At 32.5% G+C, this 25,388-nt stretch overlaps 1 protein-coding gene and 1 long non-coding RNA gene across 2 annotated transcripts; one reads left to right on the top strand and one right to left on the bottom strand.

The window, feature by feature from the left end:
* Positions 1-891: 891 nt before the first annotated feature.
* LOC122513706 (syndecan-like) lies at positions 892-24,961 on the bottom strand. Its single transcript, XM_043630145.1, has 5 exons — positions 24,690-24,961; positions 2,165-2,357; positions 1,978-2,078; positions 1,622-1,793; positions 892-1,398 (listed from the first exon to the last, which is right to left on the bottom strand). Exons 1-5 carry the CDS (start codon positions 24,759-24,761, stop codon positions 1,217-1,219), a joined length of 720 nt encoding a protein of 239 aa, XP_043486080.1. The 5' UTR covers positions 24,762-24,961; the 3' UTR covers positions 892-1,216.
* On the top strand, positions 6,983-8,509 carry LOC122513707. The gene is made up of 2 exons (XR_006302829.1): positions 6,983-7,556; positions 8,122-8,509. It is a non-coding gene; the product is annotated as an uncharacterized LOC122513707 (long non-coding RNA).
* Positions 24,962-25,388: the final 427 nt, after the last annotated feature.

The following is a 25,388-nucleotide window of genomic DNA, read 5'->3' as shown; positions in this document are numbered from 1 at the left end:
GCATTTGGAATCGGTGTCCACGAAAATTCTTTTTGTTTTAGTTTTTTTTTTATAATATATAATATATATTTATATATATATATATTATATATTCCCTCCTTCCACCAAAAACTAAAAAGAAAAAAAAAAAAAAAAGAAAAGAATTAGACACCCTTTTTAAAATATAGTTCCATATACATACAGTTTCTTTCGCCTTTATACATACATATATTTAATCAGAGAGAGCACGAATATATACCACGATTGATTAGTTTTAAATAGCTTGTTAAAAGCAAAAGAACAAAAACGAAGAAAATAATAAAACAAAATAAAAATACATAATTTATAAAGAGCAACGAATACTGAGGCTGATTTTATCGATCGATATTCGATATAAAGAGTTAAAAGGATTAAAAAGTTAGATTAAAGCACACTTCGATCTGATTCCGTTTCGTTCTTTGAAAAAAAAAAAAAAAAAAAAAACAACGATTTAAATGAAGAAAAAGAAATGAAATAAAATAAATAAGGAAAATCTGTATAAATAAAAGTAGATTGAAAGCGGAAATTCGAAGAAGGTATTGACGTAAAGACAATAAATAATTAACACGATGATTAAAATTTACGAGAAAAAAAGAAAAGAAAAAAAAAAGAAAAAAAGAAGACATTAATTTTTCGAAGGAGAGAGCGGAGGTAGCACTGCAGAGCGCATTTCAATCATTACACTTAAACGAAGTGTCTGATTGGATGACCGAGCTCGTAGTACGAAGAAGAAATGAAGTTACCGTCACGGGATTGGTCGATCGCGACGCGTCTCTTCTTGCCCGCCATAATTTTGTTTAGTTTATTTTAATTTAATTTGTATTATTAATATTACTTTTCCCCTCCCCCTCGTTTTCTTTCTTTCTGCTTTAATTTGTTGTTGTTGTTGTTGTTGTCATATGCGTGTATTATCTTTTTTTTTGTCCTATAAAGAGCTGCCACATGTTCCGCCGTATTTTTATTTTCATCATTATCATCATCATTTTCTTCATCATTCATCATTCATCATCATCATCATTATTATCGAGCATTACGGCTAGATCATTCAAATCATCGTCCAGCTACGATCGTCTTGATATCGATTCGATTCGATCGTGCGTGTCTTTCTATTCCCTGGCTTGAAATCGCGACATTCTACCAGAATATTCTTCGTGGTAGAAAAATTAGCCGGTAACGAAGCCAGACGGCCAACGTCTCTTCAAGCATAAAATTCTCGATTGTGATGGGGTGCGCCCGGTTTAGGAAAGGCCTGGGCCGCTGGTGATCTTCTTGGTTCGTCCAATGCGTACGAACCTTCATCTTTTTTGCGCATCCTATATACGATGAACATCACCACGAGTATGGCACAAAGTAGGCCGACTACAGCACCACCGATTACCGCTAAAAACGAAACAACAACTTTATTAATTTGTGCCTTTTTCTTTTTTGGTTGCTTCTGAACACGTAAATGCGAATACACAGTTGATATATATATATATGTATTCATTATTTTCTTCTCATTAAACCTATCATAATTGTTTGGTGCAATGGGTGCAATTTTTGTATTGTAAAAATGTTACAATTAATTATTAATTAATGTGAATGAACAAAATTGATGTTATACCCGCTAAAACGCCAGGCTGTGCAAAGAATGAACTGGCACGGTCCTCGTGTTTTGGATTCATTATGTAAACGTCGTGACTATCGTCAGTGTTATCCACGTGGTCGTCTTCACCAGTTGAGGGCTCGATTACATCGACTTCCTCGTTCAGTCGGTTTATCGTATCGACGTTTGTCTAAAAAAAAAAAAAAAAACAAAAAAAAAAGGAAAATAAAAAATATGAGACTTATTCACATTCAGATATATACATATAAATATATTATGTATGCGTGGTACTTCTGTGTTTTCTTTTGAATAATTTATAATATACTTTACATATGAAATAAAAAAAAAAAAGATTAAAATAATGTAATTCGTACTTGAACTTTATTGTTGTTGGTACTTTCATCAATGTATGGTTCCTTTGGTTCAATTGGTTTGTTTGGCACAGGTTCTATTCTGTTATTGTTCGAGTCGAAATCTAGAAATATAGGAAATAATTAATGAACATGATAAATTGTTATTCTCTCGATATAAATAATTTATTTATTGAATTCTTTTTGTTACCATGTTCGTCATCACCGTCTTCGTCGTCAGGGCCGAGGCCGCTACCAGATGCTTCAAGGTCGTCTCGTCCCTCGCTTCCACCTCGTCCAGAACCTTCCGAGGCCTCTTGATCGTCCAGGTAAAGATCGTCTGGGAAAGGATTGTAATTCGAAGAACTTCCCAACGTCCTCTCCCCCTTCTCGTTCTGTTCCTTCTACAAACACACACACACACAATTCAAAAGAAATATACTATTTAAATAGTGATTTCTTTATAAATTAATACAACAACGAATGGAACAAAACATTTGAACATTTTGCTTGAATGGATTTTGATTGGTTCGTGCATTGCAATGCATGTACGATTGTCGACCAATCAAAACTCCATCGAATTCAATCTTTGTCTCCCGGATGTGAATTGTTTTTTTAAATTAGATATTTTCCAATGCATATATACGGTGGATGTATGTATCTATGTACGTATATATATGTATGTAGAATATATAACAATTACATGACTCGACTAATAAAATCATTAAAATAATATTTCACAAATATTAAAAATCTTTTATAATTTAGATAAGTATTATTAATTTTATCTTTACTATTAGATAAAATTACTCGTCGGTCATAATTAGATATTTTTGTTAGATATCGAGCTTTTTTTTATATTTTTTTCCCGATGTATCTCGTAGGCAGGTCGAAAAAGATGATGGTTGCTGTGAGTTCAGTTCAGGTCAAGAGATGATGAGACTAGAGGAAGAAAGAAAAAAAAAGAAGGGAGAAGTGAAGAGATTAAAAGAAGATAGAGAAGAGTCACCGTGGGTGGTTTGCTTTCCTCGTCCTTCTTTTTTCCCTTCTTTTTCTCTCCCTCATCCCTAGCCCTCTCTTACACATACACATACACACACCCACACGCACACACGAACACACCTACCCACATACGATGCAACTCCCCAACACTTTCATTTCCAAAAATAGAAACGTTCCGTCACACAGACGAGAACGAACACCACCATCCAAAAATTCTTCTTTTTCTTCTTTTACATCTTCTCCGAGTCGAAATTTAGAACTCAATTACGTCGTTCGAAATTTTCCTTTTGCTTTCTCCATCGTCTCGTGTTAACACGAATTGATTATTAACGAAATACGATATATTATATCGAGTCAGTCTCCTTTACACCCTTCAAAAGAAAAATAAAAAATAAAAGAACAAAAAGAAAAACAACATGGAATGAATATAAATTGATAATCTTTGTACACATTTCTTTTTCTTCTTCTTCTTCTTTATTATTGTAATTAAAATACTAAACAAATCGTTTGGAAAATATATTCAAAATTGTCATAAAAAACGTATAACACTAAAAGTAACTAATAACATTCTTTTCTTTTCTCTCATCGAATCTAACGCGGGTCAATCGCGTTTCGATTTTCTATCACGGGGGTTGTAACTTACAAAAAAAAAAAAAAAAAAAAAAAAAACAAGAAAGAAAAGAAAAATAGAGAGAACGAAAACGAAAAAAAGAATTATATTACCAACTAGATCCGCAGCAGTAACAACAAAAAAAGAACCAAAAAAAAAAAGAAAACAAAACCGAATGAGAAACAAAGAGTAAAAAGAAAAACAAGAAAAAGAAAAAAGAAAAAGGGTCATTTTTTTTGCGTGGATCGAAGTGGAACGATCATGCGTGCACAGGATTGTTGGATTGGGGATGTGCATCGAGAAGGCGATCGATAAAACGAAATTCGTTTCGCAATTCATCCTGCATTAACCACCTTTCCCCTAACGACGCCCCATTCAACCATTTTACGAAATTCGTTTCGCAATTCATCCTGCATTAACCACCTTTTCCCCTAACGACGCCCCATTCAACCATTTTTATCATCAAACAACGAAATTTTTCGAATTCTATATTGTGTTATAAAAACTTATATATATGTATGTATGTACTTACAATAATCCCTAGGGGTTGTTTGTTTCTTATTATCCTAATTTTCTTTCATATAGTTATAGTAAAAGGGAAAAGAAAAAACAAAAAACAATAATAATAATAATAAAGAATTGTATTATTAAAAATAGGAACGGTAAAAAGTTTCTTTTTTTCTTGGTCATCCTTTTAATCATTCCTTACGATGAAGAAAAAGAGAGAAAGAGAGAGAAAGATAGAAATGCGCGGGCGCATGATGTTATCGACCTTATCCTGAACACGCCTCTCTTCCTAGTGCCACCACCCAAGATCATACACATTTATATAATATATATATATATATATAAAGAGAAGTAAAAGAATTCAAAAATATTTCTATATTAATTTAATTAATATAATCCCTCCAGGAATTTTTTGTTTCTTGCAATCATAAATTAATTTTATTCAATGGATCAAGAGGGAAGAGAGAGAGACAGAGAGAGAGAGAGAGCGAGAGAGAGAGACAAAAAAAGGGAAATTTATATTTGTATATTTATATTTGCGCGTGTGTGTGTGTGTGAGAAAGAAAAGGATAGGGTTGGGGAAAATTCATGCTGCTGTCTCTCGTAACAAACAAACAAATCTATTTTCTTGCGCACGAAAAGGGATGTTTTTTTTTTTTATAAATGAAATTAAATGAAAGATTTCTCGAGAATACAAAAATAAAAAAAAAAAAAAAAAACAAAAAAAAACAACGAAAAAAGCAAGTAAAGAAGAAATAGACATAACCCTTTATACTTACAGGCTTATATTCTTATTTCGTGTAGTGTAGATTAAGATTAGTCGATGTTTCGTTGAAGAAAAAATGGGCAAATTTCGAGGGTGGATGCGCTACGGTTTTAGGCCAGGTGGTGACTGCGTCACTCTAGTACGATCTCGAGCCAGCAGGCGGCACTGCGCGAATTTTCTCCCTTTCTCCCCCTCTCTCTCACTTTTATCCCTTCCATTATACTAACGTTTTTACAGGTAACTCGGTAATAAAATGAATAAGTTTAATCTAAATTACATTGGAAATAATAAGAAAAAGAAAAAAGAAAAAAGAAAAAAAGAAAATGAAAAAGAAAGGAAGAGAAAGAGAAAAAAAAGAGAGGGAGAGAGAGAGAGAGAGAGAGAGAGAGGGCAAAAGAGATAAAGGGGTAAAGAAGGGGGAGGGGGAATTGTAGACATTTTCTTAGTACTTTTCTTCGATCGATAAAAACGTTTCTGAAGTGGTTAACTCCTTTCGTAAAAAGGACATTTACACGAACGTAAATACGTACTACGTACGTACAAATGAGTCCTTTTATAACGTCACTCTTCCAGCAATTAGACGTGAATTTGATTGGTTCGTTGACAAAAAGGAACATGAAAGTGGTCGTTGAGTACGCAAGAAAAAGAAAGGAAGAAAGAAAAGAAGAAAAGGAAGAAAGAAAAGAAGAAAGAAAGAAAAAGAAAGAAGGGAGAGAGAGAGAAAATCCACTCGTTTATTCTTTTCTTTACGCTCAATGATTCGTACACTTAACACCTTAAATACGATTTAGAAATGTTTGAGTAGCTTTTCTCTCTCGGAAATATAAAAAGGAAAAAAAGAATCCAAAGAGGTGAAAAAGGAAAAAAGAATAAAAAAGAAACTTCTATTACTCGATCGGTAAATAATGTTTGATTAATAGGTAATAATCGCTATCTTCTTTATCAATAGACGATAACCGATGATTTTTATCTTTGACAAAAATTTCGCTAGGATCTCTACCATCGTTATCTTCTGTTATTAAAATTTTGCTTCTTTTTCTCTTTTTGAAGTATTTTTTTTTTTTCTAAAAAAAAACTATTCATCCCGAGAATAGAGAAAGATCAGGTTTAGGAAGAGTTCGGGGAAAGACGATAAGGGTTGAAAAGAAGCCTAACATAGATCAAGAGTCCTCACGAATTACTGCGAATTACGAGCCCGGTAAAAGGGATTATGGCATACTACTGGTGGAAATAGTTTGGTGTTTCAACCTCGATGACGAGTCTAGGATAGTCTGACTACTATTTCTATCTCTCTCTTTCTCTCTCTTGCTTTCTGTGGCTCTCAAGTTTCGTTGGGGGTTGGTGTACGAGGGGCCGTGAATCAATACAAGGGCCAACACACCACACCAACCCTGCCAGCCGGTCTACTGGAGTCTCCAGCAAGCAAGCAAGCAACTTCTCATCGTTCTTTCTTCTTCTATTCTTTCCACTTCTATACCTGTCTCTTTCTCTCTCTCTCTCTACTAACATTGCCCACTTCTGTTCTCCTTCACCAAGATGATATCCCAACCGTTTCGTAGATTCTTCTTTCTTTTCTTTCCTCTCTTTCCTAACCTCTCTCTCTTCTCTTTCTCCCTCTTTATAGTAGAAGATCGATCAGTTCTCTTCCTTCCCCCAAACCACACTAAAGTTCTCAACGTTCTCAACGTAAAGGCAGAAGTCGAGGTTGTAAGGGCGTTTCATAACTTATACTTCGACTTCCGTTTTATGATACTAGATCTTACTCCCTTTTCCTTGTCAACCATTTTGTTTTTACTGGAAAAAATGTTTCATTGGCACATATTTTATTGTATACGTGCGTATAGATAGATACGTGTTCTCAAGTTTATAAAAGTAATATTTTCGATTCATTTTATGTTATACCCTTTATATCATCCATTCCTATTTTCTTCTATGAGCTATCATTTTGTTTTAGGATTACAAAAAAATATCATATTAATATACATACTTTTAATTGTTCCTAAACAATTCATTTCTATAGCGTGAACAATCTGTTTTTCCATTAGAGAATTTTTCACACTTAATTATCTTTTAATTAGAACAATTAATCGATAAAAACAATGAGTTTGAACCTAAAAGTTTCTAAGTACGTAGTATTATGCGATTTGAGGAAACAAAAAATTATGCTCGAAGTGTCGAGAAAGTTTAATTGATTTTCAGAATGACCTAGGAACTTTTGGCTCAATCAACCATCCTGTGTATCAGAAGGGATTACTGAAGTGTCTACATACTCGGTCAAATCAGTAATTGAAGGATCATCCCATTGAGATTATAAACTATCTGTCGTTTCTATACTCTAGTCTATATGATCGAAATATATCGGATTTCCAGTGGTGGTACACATTGATCGTGTTACATGTGCCTAGAAATGGGAGATGTTCTTTCGGTAGTACGAGTATAGTACACAGCATACACAACATACATAGCATACACAGAGCATGCATAGAGCATGCACAGAGCATGCACAGATAGAGAAAGAGAGAAAAAGAGAGAAAACCAAAAGAAATCATGAAAAGAGGAGAGCGTTGAGTGTTAACAAGGGTGGGCAAAAAGAGAAGGGCTCGTACAACGCTTGGTGTGAAAGATATGAAGTGGTCAATTGGTTGAAGAGCCCGTTGCTTCTTTCATGCCACAACGGATACGTGAATCATTTGGTGTTAACAAAGGAAATAGTACATGGTAATTGAATTTGACGTTAATAGGGTGTGTGTGTGCGCACGTATATTTTTGTTATTGTTGTTGCTATTTGTTATACTCCCTCCCTTATTTCTTTTTTAAAAGGATATGAATACCATTAGGAATATACACGAGATATGACGACACAGAAATTACGATGAAATTATCGACTCTAACGAAATATGTTTATGTGTGTGTGTAAAAAATAAGGGAATAAAAAAGATTAAAATAATAACAATAAATTTTCTATATGGCAAATTACAAATTGAATTAATAGAATATTAATTATAAATTTGGATCTCTGAATCGGGTTTATATAATATGTATACCCAATACGTTTTAAACACTGCCGCTGCAGCTTTACAAACGATTTTATTAATTATAACGAATTAAGTTGTTACGTTTCAATGGTTTTCATATACCAGAAAGAGAGAAAAAGAGAATGCATATAAATGATCGATCCGTATAAAAACAAAAGGAAACAGAAGAAAACAAAGAGCAGCAAATAAAAATAAAAAAGGAACCCCTAGCTAGCATGGTAAAATAATAATATAATGATAATTTTTAGGGGAGGAAATAAGCCAAGTGAAACGAGATTGAACATTTCACCTGAATGATTTAAATCCAACTCCTATTCTTTTTCGCTCGTTCAATGAACGTAATTAGATCCGACAATTAGAGACGACAGGTCGATTAATTTCAAGGACGCAACTCAGCCACGTTCATTGTCACGAGAAGTCGAAGGTGTTCGGAGTAGAACAACTACTATAGAAGTCGAACAATCGAAGATGTTCAACTTGAAACTTTGGGGGAGGAAAGGGGGATTCTAATTTAACTTGACTTTGTTCGTCTAAATGGAACTCAATTCTCTCGATCGATCTGCCGATGATATAATATCTACGATAAAATACATCCAAAACACTTTTCTTTTATAAATTAACTCTATCTAACTCGAATTTTGTTTTCTTTTTTCTCCTTCTATCGTATCTACAAAAATATCAGGTTATTTACAAGCTGACAATAATTACATAAACACGTATTATTTCTATCAATAAAATAATACTAAAATATTTAATTGCATCTAAAATTAAAAAAGAAAAAGAAATACATACGAATATGCAATTGAAGAATTTTAAGGTTATAACGCGTTAAACAATTTTTCTCTCAATAAGATTTATGCGATCAGATCACAAAAGTAAATAATTATTGGCTGCCTTATTGAATATCGTCATTGTTCATTCACAACCTTATTAACCAAACTTCAAATTTAAAAATCTCTTTAAAAGAAACTATGGCGAAGTTACGTAAAACTTTGAATCGACTCGTGGTCAAGCTAGCCGCCATATTGGATACTCCATTTTAATGGTTCGACGACCGTTGAAAGAAAAGCGGGAAAGAAGAAGAAGAAGAAGAAGAAGAAGAAGAAGAACAAAAGAAAAAAAAAAGAAACAAAACCGAGACTTTAGTCGATGACAATAAGGTGTTAATTAAACGGGCAGAAAAGAAGCAACTTGCTTAATTCCGGAAGTTGAATCGTAAAAAGGTATGACAAAAGGGTGAAAAAGGAGTCACTTGGGGTGGGAGAAAAGGAGAAGGAGAAGGAGAAGGAGAAGAAGGAAGGGAAGGGGGTTGTACTCGTAGATCTTTTGTCAGTGCACGAACCGCCCGGCTTTTCTTTTGCTCCATTTTCTATCTCATCCTTCCGTCCTCCTCCTCCCCCGCCCCCCCTGCACCTCATCTCTTTCGTTTTAGTCTTTTCTTCCAACTCTGATTTCACACGCGTCGCTCGACTAAAATTCTACTCTTCTATACCACCCCCTTCAACCCCCTAAACCCCCAAACCCCACCTCAATATCCACCCACTCTTATCCAAGTCCTACCTTCACATCAACGTGAGACTGAATACGAGCGAGCATAACGCTGAAAAAGCCGCTTAAAGAACACTCAACGTTTAGTGAAATCGAATAAAGCGTACGAAAGCAAAAGAGAATAGAAGAAAAGAAAAGAAAAGAGAAGAGAAGAGATGAGATGAGATGAGATGAGAAAGAGAGTTAATAGTAGGTGGTAGTAATGTTTCATTCGGACATATGGAAAAGCGATTAAAGTCTCCTTTTTTCTTGCACAAAGTCCTATAGAAAAAAAAGGGAATGGAAGGAATAAAAAAAGAAAGAAAGAAAGAAAGAAAGAAAGAAAATACTTTCGCCTTTGAACCGTTGATATATTGTATTTAACAGTATCTTTGATATTTCAAGAGATCATCGACTTAATTGACTTACTTTGTTGAAAATCAACATGGTTATATTGTTACAAAGTTTATTCGTTCGTTAAAGAACGATTTGTAATTCAAATATGTATACCAATAAAAAAGTTCAAGTTTTCATTAAGTAGACTCATATTTCTGTTGTATTCTTCGACGAGTAATTTCGCGTAGTAAATTATTTCTCGTAAGTTTCATTGATACGCTTGTACGATGATCATTTCCAATTCCAGTCGAGTTTCATTCTTTATTTCTTTCTTTCTTTTTCTTCTTTTCCCGCGTCTCAACATTAGTTTGAAGAAAAATTGAAGTATCTCGAAAAGTTTTTCAAAGATGTTTCTCTTAGGCGTTAAAAGATGTTAGGTAGGTAACGTGCTCGATTCATCTCGACAATTTATAAATACAAAAACCTCTTCGAAGACACGTTTTTATCTCTTATTTACATTTATAATAAACAAAAAAAAAAAAGAAAAATATATAAAAAGCATAAAAAATTAAAAGAAAAAGAAAAATCAGATTAAAAGTAATAAGATGGAGTTCCTTTTGAGAACCGTTCTTTGATCTTTTTATTTTAATATATATATATATATATACATATATATTTATTTTTTGTTTGTAATAAAAAAAGTATCTCTCTTTACCGAACGAGAAGAATATTGAAGTAAAACGTCTTTGCGTTACTACACTACTACTACTACTACTACTACTACTACTACTACTACTACTACTACTATTGAGTTCCACCAGTAGTAGTTGCTCCCTTTTTCTTCCTCTTTCTGTTGGCTTTCATTTCGCTCACGTAGAATGTGTTTCGTCTTTCGAGAAATGAGCTGCATTATTCAGAAGGCAACCGCTCGAAAAAAGAAAAACAAACAAACAAAAAATGTCATGCCATTGAACGAACATCGTTACGCGAAGAGAGAGAGAGAGAGAGGAGAAGGAGAAGGAAAAGGAAGAGGAAGAAGAGAGAGGAGGAGAGGTAAAACGATCGATGAAAATTTTTCTTGAAATCTTTTGAAAGAAGGAAGGGTCACATCAACCCGAATGACCAAAGGGAACGACTAAAAAAGACACCTTTCAAGAATATATATAAATATATAAATAAATAAATAAATAAATATATGGTCTTTTTCCCTCTTTTCATTTGATTACAAGACTCCTCCAACAAAATGGAGTTTCTCGATTTTTCCTCGGATAAAATTCTAACCTCTCTTGTAGCACCTCCTGAAATCTTTCTCCTCCTCCTCCTCCTACTCTTTCTTTTTCTGTTTCCTTGTCTCACCGATTTTATCAGCAAACTCTGCTGTTACTACCCTTCCTTTTTTCCTATCTCAGGCAATCCCGCCGACCATCACACACTCAACCCCTATTTCGTTCTTTCACAATACAATTTCAATTTTCTATTCATCCTACGTACGTACGAAGACATCACGAACGGTGATGGCTTTTGTTTCGATTTAATTGAAATCTTTTGATATATATCTAGAAAAATATATTTATAAATAAAAAAGAAAAATATATATATATATATATATATGAGTGTAGAAAAATGTGATTGAAGTTTCATCGGAAGTACACAAGATGGCAGTACGGATTAATTCCTACGATTAAAGATGGCGATTGTTCTCATTAAATGTTTTATATGAAACAAATTTGAAAATAATTAATTGATATTCATTAATTACGGAGAATAAAAATTAAATAAAGAGAAGAAGAGGGGGGAAGAATGGAGAGATTAAGTAAAATAACAAAATTAGTTATTTTTTTTCTGTTTTTGTAAAAGGAAGAAAGAAGAAAAGTAATAGAGAGGATAAAAAAAAGGGGGAAAAAAAAAGAAAGAAATAAAAATAATATAAAAATGATAGGAGATAATCTTTTTTCCGATAACAACGGAGAGATACAACGACGTGGGATTTCAAGCGGTTATAATTATCGATGAAATTAATAACTAACGCCATTTTCTCCCGATATAACCATCGTCGAAAGGAGGGAAATTAAAAAAAAAAAGAAAAAAAAGGATCATTCTTGGAATTGTTAAACCATGGAAATGCGACTTTATACGTTTTACTTTATACGTAAAAAAAAAAGAAAAAGACAAAAATAAAATAAAACGAAATAAATAAAACCGTAAAAAGTGAAACACTGTTTAACATTTATTTTTTTCAAAATCCGAGACCCGCTTGATAATATATCCAAATGAAATTATTCTTGGTATATGCTTTTGGTGTTCTCTCGCTTCATGCAAATGAATGTCATGCCAAAGTGAATTAAATTAACGTAGCAAAATATTTTATTAGTATAATATCTAATAGATCTTAATTCCATCAAAAAATTAAGAACTTTTAAATTTCGAATAATTTTTCTAATTTTGTATAACTTTTTTAAATATTTAAATAATAACAAAAATATCACGTCAGTCAACTCGATTCTTTATCTTATTTTCTAGTACCTTTTTTATGCATGTACGTAATAAAATAAAAAAAATATTAGGCCTCTTGACTTCGTTTTATCCTAGTTTCTGATAATTTTTTTATGTAAAAAAAAAAAAAAGAAAAAAGAGAAAAATCATTAATATAAATCGATTAACTTGGTCTTATCTTTTCGGTAAACTTCAGTTATGATTGACAACAACTGTCGATAATAATTCTCGAAGAATATCAACTAAAAATGATGTGACGTCGTTGATAGGACAACGACATCCCTACTTGTTCTTCAAGAGGTTTTTAAAGAGAGGGAGAGAAAGATATTGGCGACTGTCGCTCTCATCCATTATACATGAAAACACTCGATTTACGGTCTGCATACTTTCATTTTTTTTTTTTTTTATTAGAAAGATTCATCGAGGGTCCATTATATACTTTGGTTAAAGCAACAACCATGAACGCCTAATAAAAGAACAAGCAAACTCTTCCTATGGTTTTTATAAGTATAAATAATAAAAAAGAAAAAAATACTTAAAGAAGGTTATTTTTGTCACTGTAATCAAGTTTAATGGAAAGTTCTCATTATAGTCCGCCATTTTGGTACACCCTAATTTATCGTTTAAAAATCTCTAACTTTTTTTTTTCTTTTTACAAAATGTAACATTAATTATTTCATCGATAATAGAACTTAAGCTATTAGAAACGTTTAATCGTAAATGAAATGTGTAAGAAAAGTATTCGTAAAGTAAAGAAAGAAAGAAACAAACAAAATGACGGAGAAAAAAATCGTTCGAATTCAAATACGAAAAAATGGAGGATGGGTATGAGGAAACGTCAGCGACATGCAAAACGATCGAAAGTTAGGGAGTTGTGAAAGAGAAATAGAGAGAAAGAGAACACGAAAGTGACCTTCGCTTGAGGCAACTTTAAGTGTCCAATCATAGTAATGTTCTCCGTTTGGCTGACGTCACGAAGCCTAATTCCTGCAATTTCCCAATTGCCGATCAAAGTCGCCGGAATCGTAGATTGCATCTCTGCAACGCGTGCACGTTCGTCGCATCTCGTGTCTAACTGCAATTTCATGATACGGAAAGAAGGGTTTTTTCACGAAAAAATATTAAACAAAAAAAAAAAAAGAAAAAATTGTATATATATAAGAGAGGTGGACTTTATTCGCTCGAAAAAGAAGAAAACATGAAATAATAGAAGAAGAAAAATAAGAAGCACAGTCGATTTAACCGGAGATGCCGGTGACTGGTGTCTTGTTTCTTCTCTTTTTCCTTTTTCTTTTCTTTTTCTTTATATTTTTATTTTTGCACCGATTTCCTTTTAATTAGACAACCCAACGCTCTAATTAATCAAGAACATCGACTTTATTCTCCTATTACAGACTGTATACTCTTTTATTCTTTTTATTATCTTAAAAAGTTATGCTTTTAATTTTTTTCTCAGCAAAAACAAAAAACAAAAAAGAAAGAAGAAAATATAAAATCAAAATTAAAATTAACTTTGAAAACTATTAAGTTAACGTATTAAAAATATAAATATTACTTTTTAAATTAGTTAAGTTACGAGCTTTTGTATTTTCCTCTTTTTCTTTAAAGTAAAAATAAAATAAAAAGGAAACAAATTAAGGATAACAAAAATATCTATTAAAGTTAACTTTTTATGCTAATACAAAAAAAGTTTTTTCCCCTGATACTATAAAATCAATTATTCCTTCTCTCAACTTAGCAGACTAATTTTTTTCTTGTTTTCAAATTGTAAAACAAGCTGAGAAACTTTATTTTTACAATCCGAGGGAAAACAAAAAAATGGACTTAAAAAAGAATCGAAAGAAGAATAATTGATAATTACAAATCATTTAAGAACTTTTGGTCTTCCCTATACGTAAATATTAATATATATATATATATAATAGGAAGTATATATTAGTCAGTAGGGGGAATAGAGAAAGAAAATCATTGTTGCATAGATAAGTGTAGTAACGTTTAGTTAACTCGGACTATGATCCTCTTAAAGTTATAGACACACTTGAATTATATTTAGCTGATGGTTTAAACCGAGAGTTCTAAATCCAGATTAAGTATGCATGCATGTTCCTTTCTTTTTCTTTAAAGAAAAAAAAAAAAGAAAGAGAGAGAGAGTTACAAAATTTGGCTTTTCCGGATAAATCAGGGATTACGAAAAGAGGACAAAGTTTTTGACCATTATCGATTACCCTCAATATTAATAATACACAAGGTATTCGTTGCAAGTCGATCATTGCGCCATCTGGACTGCTAAGTTCTCCATTTTTTTCTCCTCCATTTTTTTTTTTTAAATGTACATATTATCAATGGTGATTTTATTTGATATAATTGTACCCAACGATCTTTTTTTAAACTATTGAAATTATTAAACACAATCGTGGTTATATATTTCTCTCTCTTTGCAAATAAAATATTACGAGAGAATGATAAAATTGATTTCATTTATTATTTTAATCGATTTGTAGTATGCCGCCGTCCTACGCATTTCAAGTTTTTCTTTTGTTTATTTCAAAATGGAGAAATCGAGTATTATATTTAAAAAATGCATATCAATATAGGTTTGAATAAAATATATATAAGAGTTTACTACGGTAGGAGGCATTTTCCGGTCTCGCCAGACGTAGACCAAATATGTACATATATAAACGAGCTTAGCCAAGCTAGGAATGCAACATGAGATTGCCATAGGCTATGTGACCTACCTTTAGGGTTACACTATCTCAGATTTTTCAAGTATATGTGTGAACGTTACTTTGTATAGTATATCTAAATTCTTCCTCTTTTACCTTACAAATGTAATAAAAATTATTCAACATCTTATAATACAAAACTATTGATTTAATTATCAAAATAATAATAATAATCAGAGTAATTCTTTAGGATTACGTATAACTATGATTCGTAAGATGTAATACTCGATGAAAGGCGGCCCAACAAATTTGGTAAAATTTTTTAAATTATCCTATAATGTGTTTTTATTTTTTTTTTTTTTTAAATTCTTTCCAATTTTTCATAGTTGAATTAATAATAATATTGGTTGATCGATATATTAGCAGTAACCTATTAGTATCTAAAACCATTTCGACGTAGTTAATCTATCCGAGCAAGATACCTACTCAACGCGTATAACTTTCGTGAGCTTTCAGCTACGTATCACGTATGTAACATGTTTATATAAATATATATAATAAATATGCATGAGTGTATACACACACACACTAGTTTAACGTTTAAAGATTGAACGAACCGAGTATACCGTCATAATCTGCCTTCTTCGAGTAGATTAACGCTCGCCGTGTTCGATAAATTCCTTGAATAGAATTCTTTGAAGAGAACGAACCAAGAAGAAGAAGCAGAAGAAGCAGAAAAAAAAAAGAAGAAGAAGAAAAAGAAGAAGAAGACGAAGGGAAAGTTTCTGAAACGTGTAGTATCGGGGACTTTTATAAACGAAATTAAATATAACAATTTTCGAATATAACAACATTTATATCTATAAACTATCGTTACAATAATATTTCATTGCTATCCTTATATTCAAACAAATCATTGTTTCGAATTATTCTTCAAGTATTTAGTTTTCTTTGAGATACGTAAAGAATTTTAATGATATCCAGTTGTATACGCGATACATTGAAAACAACAAATGTACATACATAATTTACAAGAAGCTAGTTAAACTCGTTAAAAAAAGAAAATAATAGCAATGATGAAATCAAACTGACGATTATAATAATTTGTTGATCGATCAACATTATACCACTACACTTCTTAAACCATTAATTTATTTATTCCCCTACCCTTTTTTTTATTTTTTATAAATATTATACTAATATATATATAAAAGAAAGTATACCTATACAATCGTTTTATGTACGGGGGACACACACAGGGATGTGTGTGTGTGTGTGCGCGCGCGCGCGTATGTTTGTATGTAAGAAAAAGAGAGAGTAGGGGAGAATGCACAGCGTGGTAGGACCGGTTTCAAGATGGGGCTTCGTTCCAGCAACACACACCATAACCTTGCGAGGCTACGTGTATCATGAAAGGTCTCTCTCTTTCTCGTATATACGACAGAAGTGGAGGTGGAGAAGTCGGTGCCGTCGCCATCGTCGTCGCCATATCCACGTTCAGATCCACGTCCGCTACCATGAACGACCTACGCGAACGAATCGATGTCCCACATCCTCCTCCTCCTCCTCCTTCTCCTCCTATTCTATCTATCTATCTATCTATCTCTCTCTCTTTTTATAACCTATTTCATATTTTTCTATAGTTACGTATATATTTCTGTCGGTGTCAATTTATTTATTTATTTTTTTTCGTTTTCTCTTTTTTTTTCTTTAAAGGTTTATATCACCACTTTTATGACAGCATAAAATGGTTGATTAATGCATCACGAATATATATTCATTGAATTTATTATATTTTTGGGTTAGGTAATCTATATTATATTTTTTGATTTAAAAAAAAAATTAATAATTTTCTTTTTTAAATATTTTATATTATATTCTCGATAATATTACGTGTTATACTATTTTTATTTTATTGAGAGATTTGATAGACCGTTGCATTAGACTTTTTCCTCTTTTTCAAGATGGAGGACTAATGTTTTCTTTTTCTAACCTCAAAAAGAAATAGAAAGAGGAGGTGATTACTTGATTTAATGGAAGTGTCATCGAATTGTGAATAAAAATAGATAAATTAATTGACACAATGGGCCATATTGTGTTTCTTTTTTATTGTTAGAAGTATATTTATCATCTACGTCATCTGCTTTATTGTTAGTCTTCAGACTGTTTAGAAAATATACGAAACATGATCTTCTATTAGCAAAAAGAAGGAGACGAGTGCATCGTGATATTTTTATCTCATGGAAAATCGTCCGATCGATGGCATCGCGTTCTATAAAAATAATAAAGGAAAGAGAAAGAGAGACAGAGAGAGTAAAGTAAAGTAAAGTAAAGTAAAGTAGAGTAGAATAGAGTAAAGTCAAGTGAACAACAAAATCTGCAGTGACTTTAACGATACTTCTGCCATATTAGTATGCCATTTTGGTTTGAATACTGCACAATCATTATTGTGTGTACTTAAACGAACGTATAATTAATTTCTACGTGACAAATTATTCGTTTATCAAAATGTATAAACAATTATTACATTTTATACATACAATTTATTTCATATATATATATATATATTTTTTTTTCTCATTGTCAGACATACTTTAAAAATTCGATAAAAATGGATCTACAAATATGACGATTATACTTGTGCTACATTCCGAATAAAGAAAAAAATCAGATTCCCCCTCGTTGATTAATTTTTCTTCGAAAGGATATGAACACTAGCATAAATTATATGAGTATAAATACGATGAACTAACTATGACGCATCGAGAGACAATGTATATACCAACTTATAGTTAAATGAATACGTGGTCTTGAATATCGAGACGAGTAACATACAACTCAATAAAAAACAACAAAGAAAAAAAAAAGCATAAACGAAGAATGGTTTAATAATTTAAAGTAAATCGAGTAACAAGATAATGACAACGACGACTACGACGACGATGATGATGATGATGATGATGATGATGATGAGTACAAGATTGAATGATCGAACGTATCGTTGAGAAAAGCAAAGTTATGATGAAACCGAACGATAAAATTTAATCTTTTATGGTATCAAAATGAGACGAATGAATCTATAGGATTAAATAAACACACGTTTATATGCTGGATGTGTGTATGTGTGTGTGTGTGGTCTACGCACGAGGAATTCTTTTTTCTCTCTCTCCAGATATTTCGAAAAGTCGAATAGTTATTAATTATGCAAGCAGTGTAAAGAATGATTCTGCGAACGTGGATGTTGTTCCTCTGTGTGTGCGTGAGTGTCTGTATGTATGTATGTATGTATGTGTTAGAAAATCTCAACACAGTATTCTAAGGAAGACGACGTAGCTGGAATGTCCCCGTTTCATTAGTGCTGACCACATGAATAACGCATACAGAAGAATATACGTATAATATGTGTATGTGTGTATAGATGCATTGAAAGACATTCTATGTACAAAGTATAAACTTGTATGTATAAGGTAGTTCCAAAGTTTTTAGGTGATTATAAATATCAATTACCCTTTTGAGAAACTTTTTAAACTTGCAGTTTTGATACGCTAAGCTTGTAGTTCTATAATATGATAGGGTGTGTGTGTGTGTGTGTGCGTGAAAGTTACGAAACAGAGTAATGGATTTTTTCAATTTTTTTCTAAAAGAATAAAAGAAAAAAGAAAAAAAAAAAAAAAAGAACCTTTTGTCTCGATTTATATGATACGAACTTTTATTCATGAACTATAACGAAGCTTTTGAAAAATAAAATCTATTCGAGATTTGTCAATTGTACGCGTTAATCCCTTTTACTCTTTTATTCTTACAATATGTAATTTTCTTATTTTTAATTTGGAGAGCTAATTATACTATAACAATTTTAATCCTTTCGTATGGAGTTAACTGAAAAAAAAAATAAAAAAATAAAAAATAAAATCACACGACTTACGCATACGTTTTAAATCGCATAATTATACTGAAATATTTGGAGAGAAGAAAACAAGAATATAATAAGGTAAACATTAAAATGATAATAATATGAAAATAACATTATCACAATTTTATCTTTTTAAAAAGCAACCAAAAGAGTACACAAGAAGTTAATTAAAAAAAATTCAAACGATAGTTACGAACATATGTGTTTTAAATCGCGTACATTACACACAATTTAATGCTAAGCAAAAAAAAAAGATAACACAATAATAAATTATTTCATAAACTAAGAATAAAAGTAAAAAAAAAAAGATAAAACGAATTAATACTAAAAAAACTATCTCACGCGAGATACATTTTTTTAAATTCATTAGTATTATTTGTTGTTATTGTCGAACTTAAAAATCGATAAAGAGGACATACACACTTCTAGGATTAATTAATAAAGGCCAAGAAAAAGAGGGTGGAATGGTCGAATGGATCTGAGGAAAAGGGATACAGAAAAGAGGGAGGAAGTGGGGAGGGGGTTAGGGGGTGTAATTCGACTAGTTGATTAGCTGTGATACCTCGTGTGCGACACACGCGCGCGCGCGTGCTGTTCCCCTCCCCCTCCCTGCCCCTTCATCCTCCTCCTCCTCCTCTTCCTATCTTTCAACACACACGACCCACACCCACTCATACATATTTCTACATATACGCACCGTATATGTAAATTTTATACACTCAAAGTATACCCATACATACACACACCCACACATATATATAAAGAATATATATAGATATATATAGAAAAGACAGTCTCCCTCGCACAATCATTTCCATAGCAATTTCTATTCTATTTCCGTTGACGTGGCAATGGCGTTCAATTATAGACTGCAATATTGAGAGGCACGTTTTCCCAATAACCGAAGCGGCTTTATATCTCCATCGGCACGACGAGACCAACCAACCAACCAACCAACTAACCAACCGCCATGACGACTACGACTACGACTACGACTACGACGACTATGACTATGACTATGACTACGACGACGACGACGGTCTATGGACACCAATTCCAATTGATATCACGCTTACTTCATATCCTATTTCATTCGAAAATATTCACTCGTCTTTACGTTTATACCAATCTATAATCCGTTAACATGAATTTTTGACAATTTTTTTGACAATTTTTATAAGAATTTTTGTGCGTAAAAAACTTATTTTTATGACTTGTTAAATAAAATACAAATATAAAAATATATGTGTTTTATTATAGAATGATATTTTGACCGATTGAATGACGAGGGAAATATTTTTTCTATTTTTTTTTTTTTATTTATAAACGATTATAATTTATTAATCGCTTGGAAAAACCTGTACGCGATGTTGCGTTATTTCAAATCTAATATGTAATATTACGCGAAATAATGATAATAAGCAAATTAAATTGATAATATGCGTAATGCGTATATGCATCCAATAGGAAATATTGTTTACATAAACAAAATGAAGGATATTAATTATATTCCCGTATGGATTTGTTGATACTAAAACACTTTCTAATTACAATTTGTTTAATTTGTAGGAAAGGCTTGAAAATTGTATAGGTAAATTTTCGTATTTAATACGAGCGTATATTTGTTTCCATATTAACTGATATTAAATTCACGATATTTATCATTTACTATAAATAATAACTAGAAAATGTGAAATTCAATTGAATAATTGAATTCAATTGTAATAATAATTAACGATTCTAAAAAATAAAGAAAAAGAAAGAAGAAGAAGAAAAATAAAAATACATTTATGCGCGTGCGTAGGATTTATTGCATTGTTTGGAGTATTACCAAAACTCATGTATAAAATATTTGTTGTTTAATCGATACACTGTGTGTGTGTATAATGTTTCTGAAAAGAATAAAACTGTATAAATAAACCCTTTCTCCGTTCCCGAGCAGCCCTTACGAAAAGAAAACAATACTTTTTTTTATTTTGTTTGAAACCAAATCCTGTCGTACATATGTACACACACAGACACGTGATATCAAAAATATAAAGGTGTCCAATTATTAATAATACCTGAAAAATCTATGCGAAATTAATACCACCTGAACGCAATATTTTATGTGAACTCGATGAAATGAAATGAAAATTTGAACGACCCACGTACGATAGGGAATTTTGAAATCAGAACGAAACATTTGTTATACTTTTTGAAAAGTCACATACGGGGTGTGTCCGAGATTATTTTTTATTACAATTAATTACAATTATTTTTTTACAAATTATTATTTAAAGAATAATACATTGAATTAACTTCAAGATAATAAACAACATAAGAGTCGAATTAGTTAAAAATCATTTTTGATCAACACACTTAGACGATTATACAATTGATATCATAACTCTTTAAACACGACGTAATATATTATTTATAAAACAATATTTGTTTTATTCGTGAACATAGAATACGCACGCAACGCGTGTACGAAACAAATCACGGACACCCCGTAGTAGGAAAGCAAAGGGAAAGGGGGAGAGAGAGAAAAAAAAAGATCCAACAATTAATCGGATTATTCACCCCTTTTATATCTAACCCACCTACCCCTCCTTTAAAAAGAGAATAAAAGAAGAAATGGAACAAAAACAAGAAAACAAACAAAAAGTAGACACCTTTAAACGAGGTTGGAACTACTACAATGAACGTTCTCGATGTCGAATGGGAATGACGACAACGATGATGATGATTATGATGATGATGATGATGATAATGATGATGATAATGATGATAATGATGATGGGGATTATATCGTGCGAAGGATCGGTGATCCTGTAAAAGGGACTATACTCAAAGGACGAGGTAAGGTAAAGAAAAGAAAAAAGAAAAAAAGAAAAAAAAAAAAAAAAAAAAAAAAAGAAGTTGATAGACAATGCGCTTCTCCGTTCAACCTTTTCCTCTCCTTCCATACTCTTTACTCCACATACACTGGAATTAATTATATCCGTGACCGGGGCTCGTGACAAAGGGGTTAAAGGAAGGCAAGAAAGGACGAGGATGGGGAAGATGGGGAAGGGAAAGGAAGGGAAAGAGTTAGAGGAGTATGAGGATGGTTGTGTTGGGGGGGGGGGATGAGGAATGAGGTAGAAGTAAAGGGAAGAGGGGTTTAGAACGAGAATGTAATACGTGTGTGTGTGTGTGTGTGTATGTGTGGGACAGGGAAGGGAAGGAAAGGGGGGTGTAAAAGAGACAGAGATGGATAGATGGATAGAGATGGAAAGAGGAATTGGAGAAACAAAGAGTAGACCAACAATTCGCATATTCGAGAGAAAGAGAAATTCACATAAACGAGACTCTCATATACATATATGTGTGTATGTATGTATATATATATATGTGAGTCGGATATGCAAGAGACAGACTCGTTAGCCACTCGTCAAAACAAATCGTACGCTCCCTGAAAATAATGTCTACCGTGCATTACTCTATACGCATCTCTATGTCTCCTCTTCTATGTATTTGTGGATATAGACATATATGTGTGTGTGTGTTTGTATCAAAGGAATCATCGTTGGTGGCAAACTCGCGTAGGATTGCCGTCTTGACTTCGTAAGGTTCTTTCCTTGTCTCGTGCATTACCGTTAGATACACGTACATAACTAGTCAAGACTTCCGGTCTCCTCTATCTTCATTTATCTTATTTATTTTCTCTGTTTTTTCGAATCTTTGACTAAAATCATAAATACACATACCTCTAACATTTTAACGAGAAAATACGTAATAATAATATTAATATTATGGGGAATATGAGAGAGAGAGAGAGAGAGAGAGAGAGAGAGAGAGAGAGTTGGATTATTTACTTTTGAATTTCCCGCCGAGAATATTGTTAATAATACATGGCGGTAAAGTTAGAAACGATAGACGATAAATGATGGTGGAAGGGGAAAATACGATTTTCTATTAGAGAATGTAATTATTTTTCGTTTACATTTGTTTTTCTCATCCTCTCTTTCTCTTTCCGATTAAATTATCTTCTTCTAACACAACGTATACAACATATGTGACGTAATTCGTTGAATATTTTTCGTAATCGTAATGAATTTTCGTATTTAGTTTAAGCCCAAGAAAGGAGATACGCGTATCTTAAACAAACGAGATTTCGGAATCTTCCTCTCGTTCGTGTTCTAATTTCAAAACTTTTCAGTACTTTTCAGGTTGCATAAACAAAAATGACACGAAGATGGTCATCGAGGTCAGTTTAATATCTCTCTTTTTTTCTTTCTCTCTTTCTCTCATCAAGGACGAGTTTCTTTCGCATTAAACACGTTTTTATCTCTTGTTTCTCTCTCTCTCTCTCTCTTTCTCTCTTATAATATATTCAACAAGATTGTAATATAACCGGGCACGAACTTTTTTTCAGATAAATGCGATAAAAAAAATCATTCGCAAAATAAACTTCGATAAACATACAACACAAATATACGCGACACACGCATATTAGGTTCGAATCAAACTTGACCGTTCGTGTTAAATCTTAATAAATAATATGTATAATTTATTTTAAAGTATTGTTATCAAACGTTTATTTATTTGAAAACTCTCTGATGTCACGTACCAATCTCTTACTAATTAAATGCATATCGTGAACGTTATCAAAATACAATAAAAAAAAAATACAAAGGAAAAAGTAATGAGAAGATTTTGTAAAATAATTAAAATATGAAAAAACAAACAAATCAAAAGAGAGAGAGAGAGAGAGAGAGAGCGAGAGACAGACAGACAGACAGAGAGAAAGAAATAGAAAGAAAGAAATATAGAGAAAGAAATAGAAAGAAAGAAATATAGAGAAAAAAATGGGGAAAGAAAAAGAAAATGAAATCGTGGATCGACGAAACTAACCGAAGATCGGATATAATATCATCGTCGTGTTTGCCCAATCGTCGCCATTTTCTAACTCCGTTCGGAGCCGCGGCTTCTCCCCTTTTTCAGGTGAATATACGTAAGAGACCAACACACATACACATACATGCACCAACAATTATACATGAAAGAAATTTCAATGAGATTAATACAAAATAATAATAATAATGAAAAAAGAACTAACGAAAAGAAAAAGAAAATGAGAGAATTAAAGAGATGAAAGGAAGAAGGAAGAAAAGAGAGAAAGAAAGAAAGAGAGAGGGGGGGAGGGAGAGAGAGAGAGAGAGATAGATGCGTTGCGCGCGTGCCACAGCATCCGCGTGCACACGAGGCTCGTACTATCCAAAGCTGGAGTAACGAGAGGAAGAGAAAGAGAGAGAGAGAGAAAGAGTATTCTCCCCCCTCGACCCTTTTATCACCTAACCCCTCGCCCCACTCCCAAAGCGGTCAGACCAACGTGCAAACCTAGGAAGAAATCGCGCCGAGACGCCGAATATCATCTAATGTTACTGGTGGTAATCCACACTTATATATGTTTGTATTTATATTTTATCTTTAATAATAATGTTTATATGTGCGCTATTTTGGAATTGTAATTTTTGTAATTATTCAAGGCGATTTGAATATGTTTGTTTCATTTATTCTTCTTGTTTTTATTATATTTTCGTTCCTTGTATCAAATTCAGTACGAAACAGAGGGAGGAGAATGGTAGGGATGAATCCATGACAGAGGGTTGATTTTCGATAAGATACTATGTAACTTGACATGTATATAAGTGGTAATAAGAATATTGGAGTTTACGTAATGGTTCACGAAAAAGGGGAATCAATAGATAAAAAAAAAAAAGGAATTGGTATTTGATAGAATAGCGAAAGGAAGTAAAACAGAATATTACGATAGAAAGTGGTAAATATTAAAAAATGAGGTAAAAATGAATAGATAGGAAATGAAAGGAAAATAAAAGTTTGTCGTTCTTACCTCCGTAGTGGCGTTGCATTCCGTGAGAATGACGGCCGTGCTCACCAAAATCCACAGTATCCTTCGTCTCATCTTAGATTTTAGTTAGTTCGGTTAGGCTCTGGTCGAGCCCGCAGCTGTAACGCCGTTTTCGCTTAAGCGAAAAAAGAACGCGATCTTAGCCGCGTTAATCGCAGCCAGAAAAAGGAAGCAACGAAAAATCGAGGAGAGCAACAACGCGGCACACACCACACTGATCGATGAATCGCGAAACACTGAGGGCGCGACAATCGATTCGTTTCCATCCTTCGCTGGTGATCGCCATTTTTATCGATTGTCGCGACATCGAGCGGTTCGATTAATTACTACGCTTACTTCGACGCAGATCGAAGCGCCACTGTGGTCAATAATCGAAATTCAAAGAATCGATACGGTCGGTATAGTAGAACGATTATTGTATAAAAGTATATATATGTTAGCGTTAATTTATAAAATCCTTCAATTTGAGAAATAATTAATTAATACATGAAATAATTTGACCGACCAATTAAAGTATAAAAGAAGATAGAATTATATAATACAATTAGGTAATATATGAATTTACGATGTATACACTTGGAAATTAATTGTTAATTCATGACGAAAACAAATTCTTAATTAAATTTAATATATACATTAATTCTTTTTAATATTTTTTAATTTAAGAACCTTTCTTCTTAT

Source organism: Polistes fuscatus, unplaced genomic scaffold (assembly GCF_010416935.1).
Source record: "Polistes fuscatus isolate 324 unplaced genomic scaffold, CU_Pfus_HIC Scaffold13, whole genome shotgun sequence".
Taxonomy (NCBI): domain Eukaryota; kingdom Metazoa; phylum Arthropoda; class Insecta; order Hymenoptera; family Vespidae; genus Polistes; species Polistes fuscatus.
The sequence above is the reverse complement of the archived record's forward strand: the minus strand, read 5'-3'. Positions and strand labels throughout refer to the sequence as shown.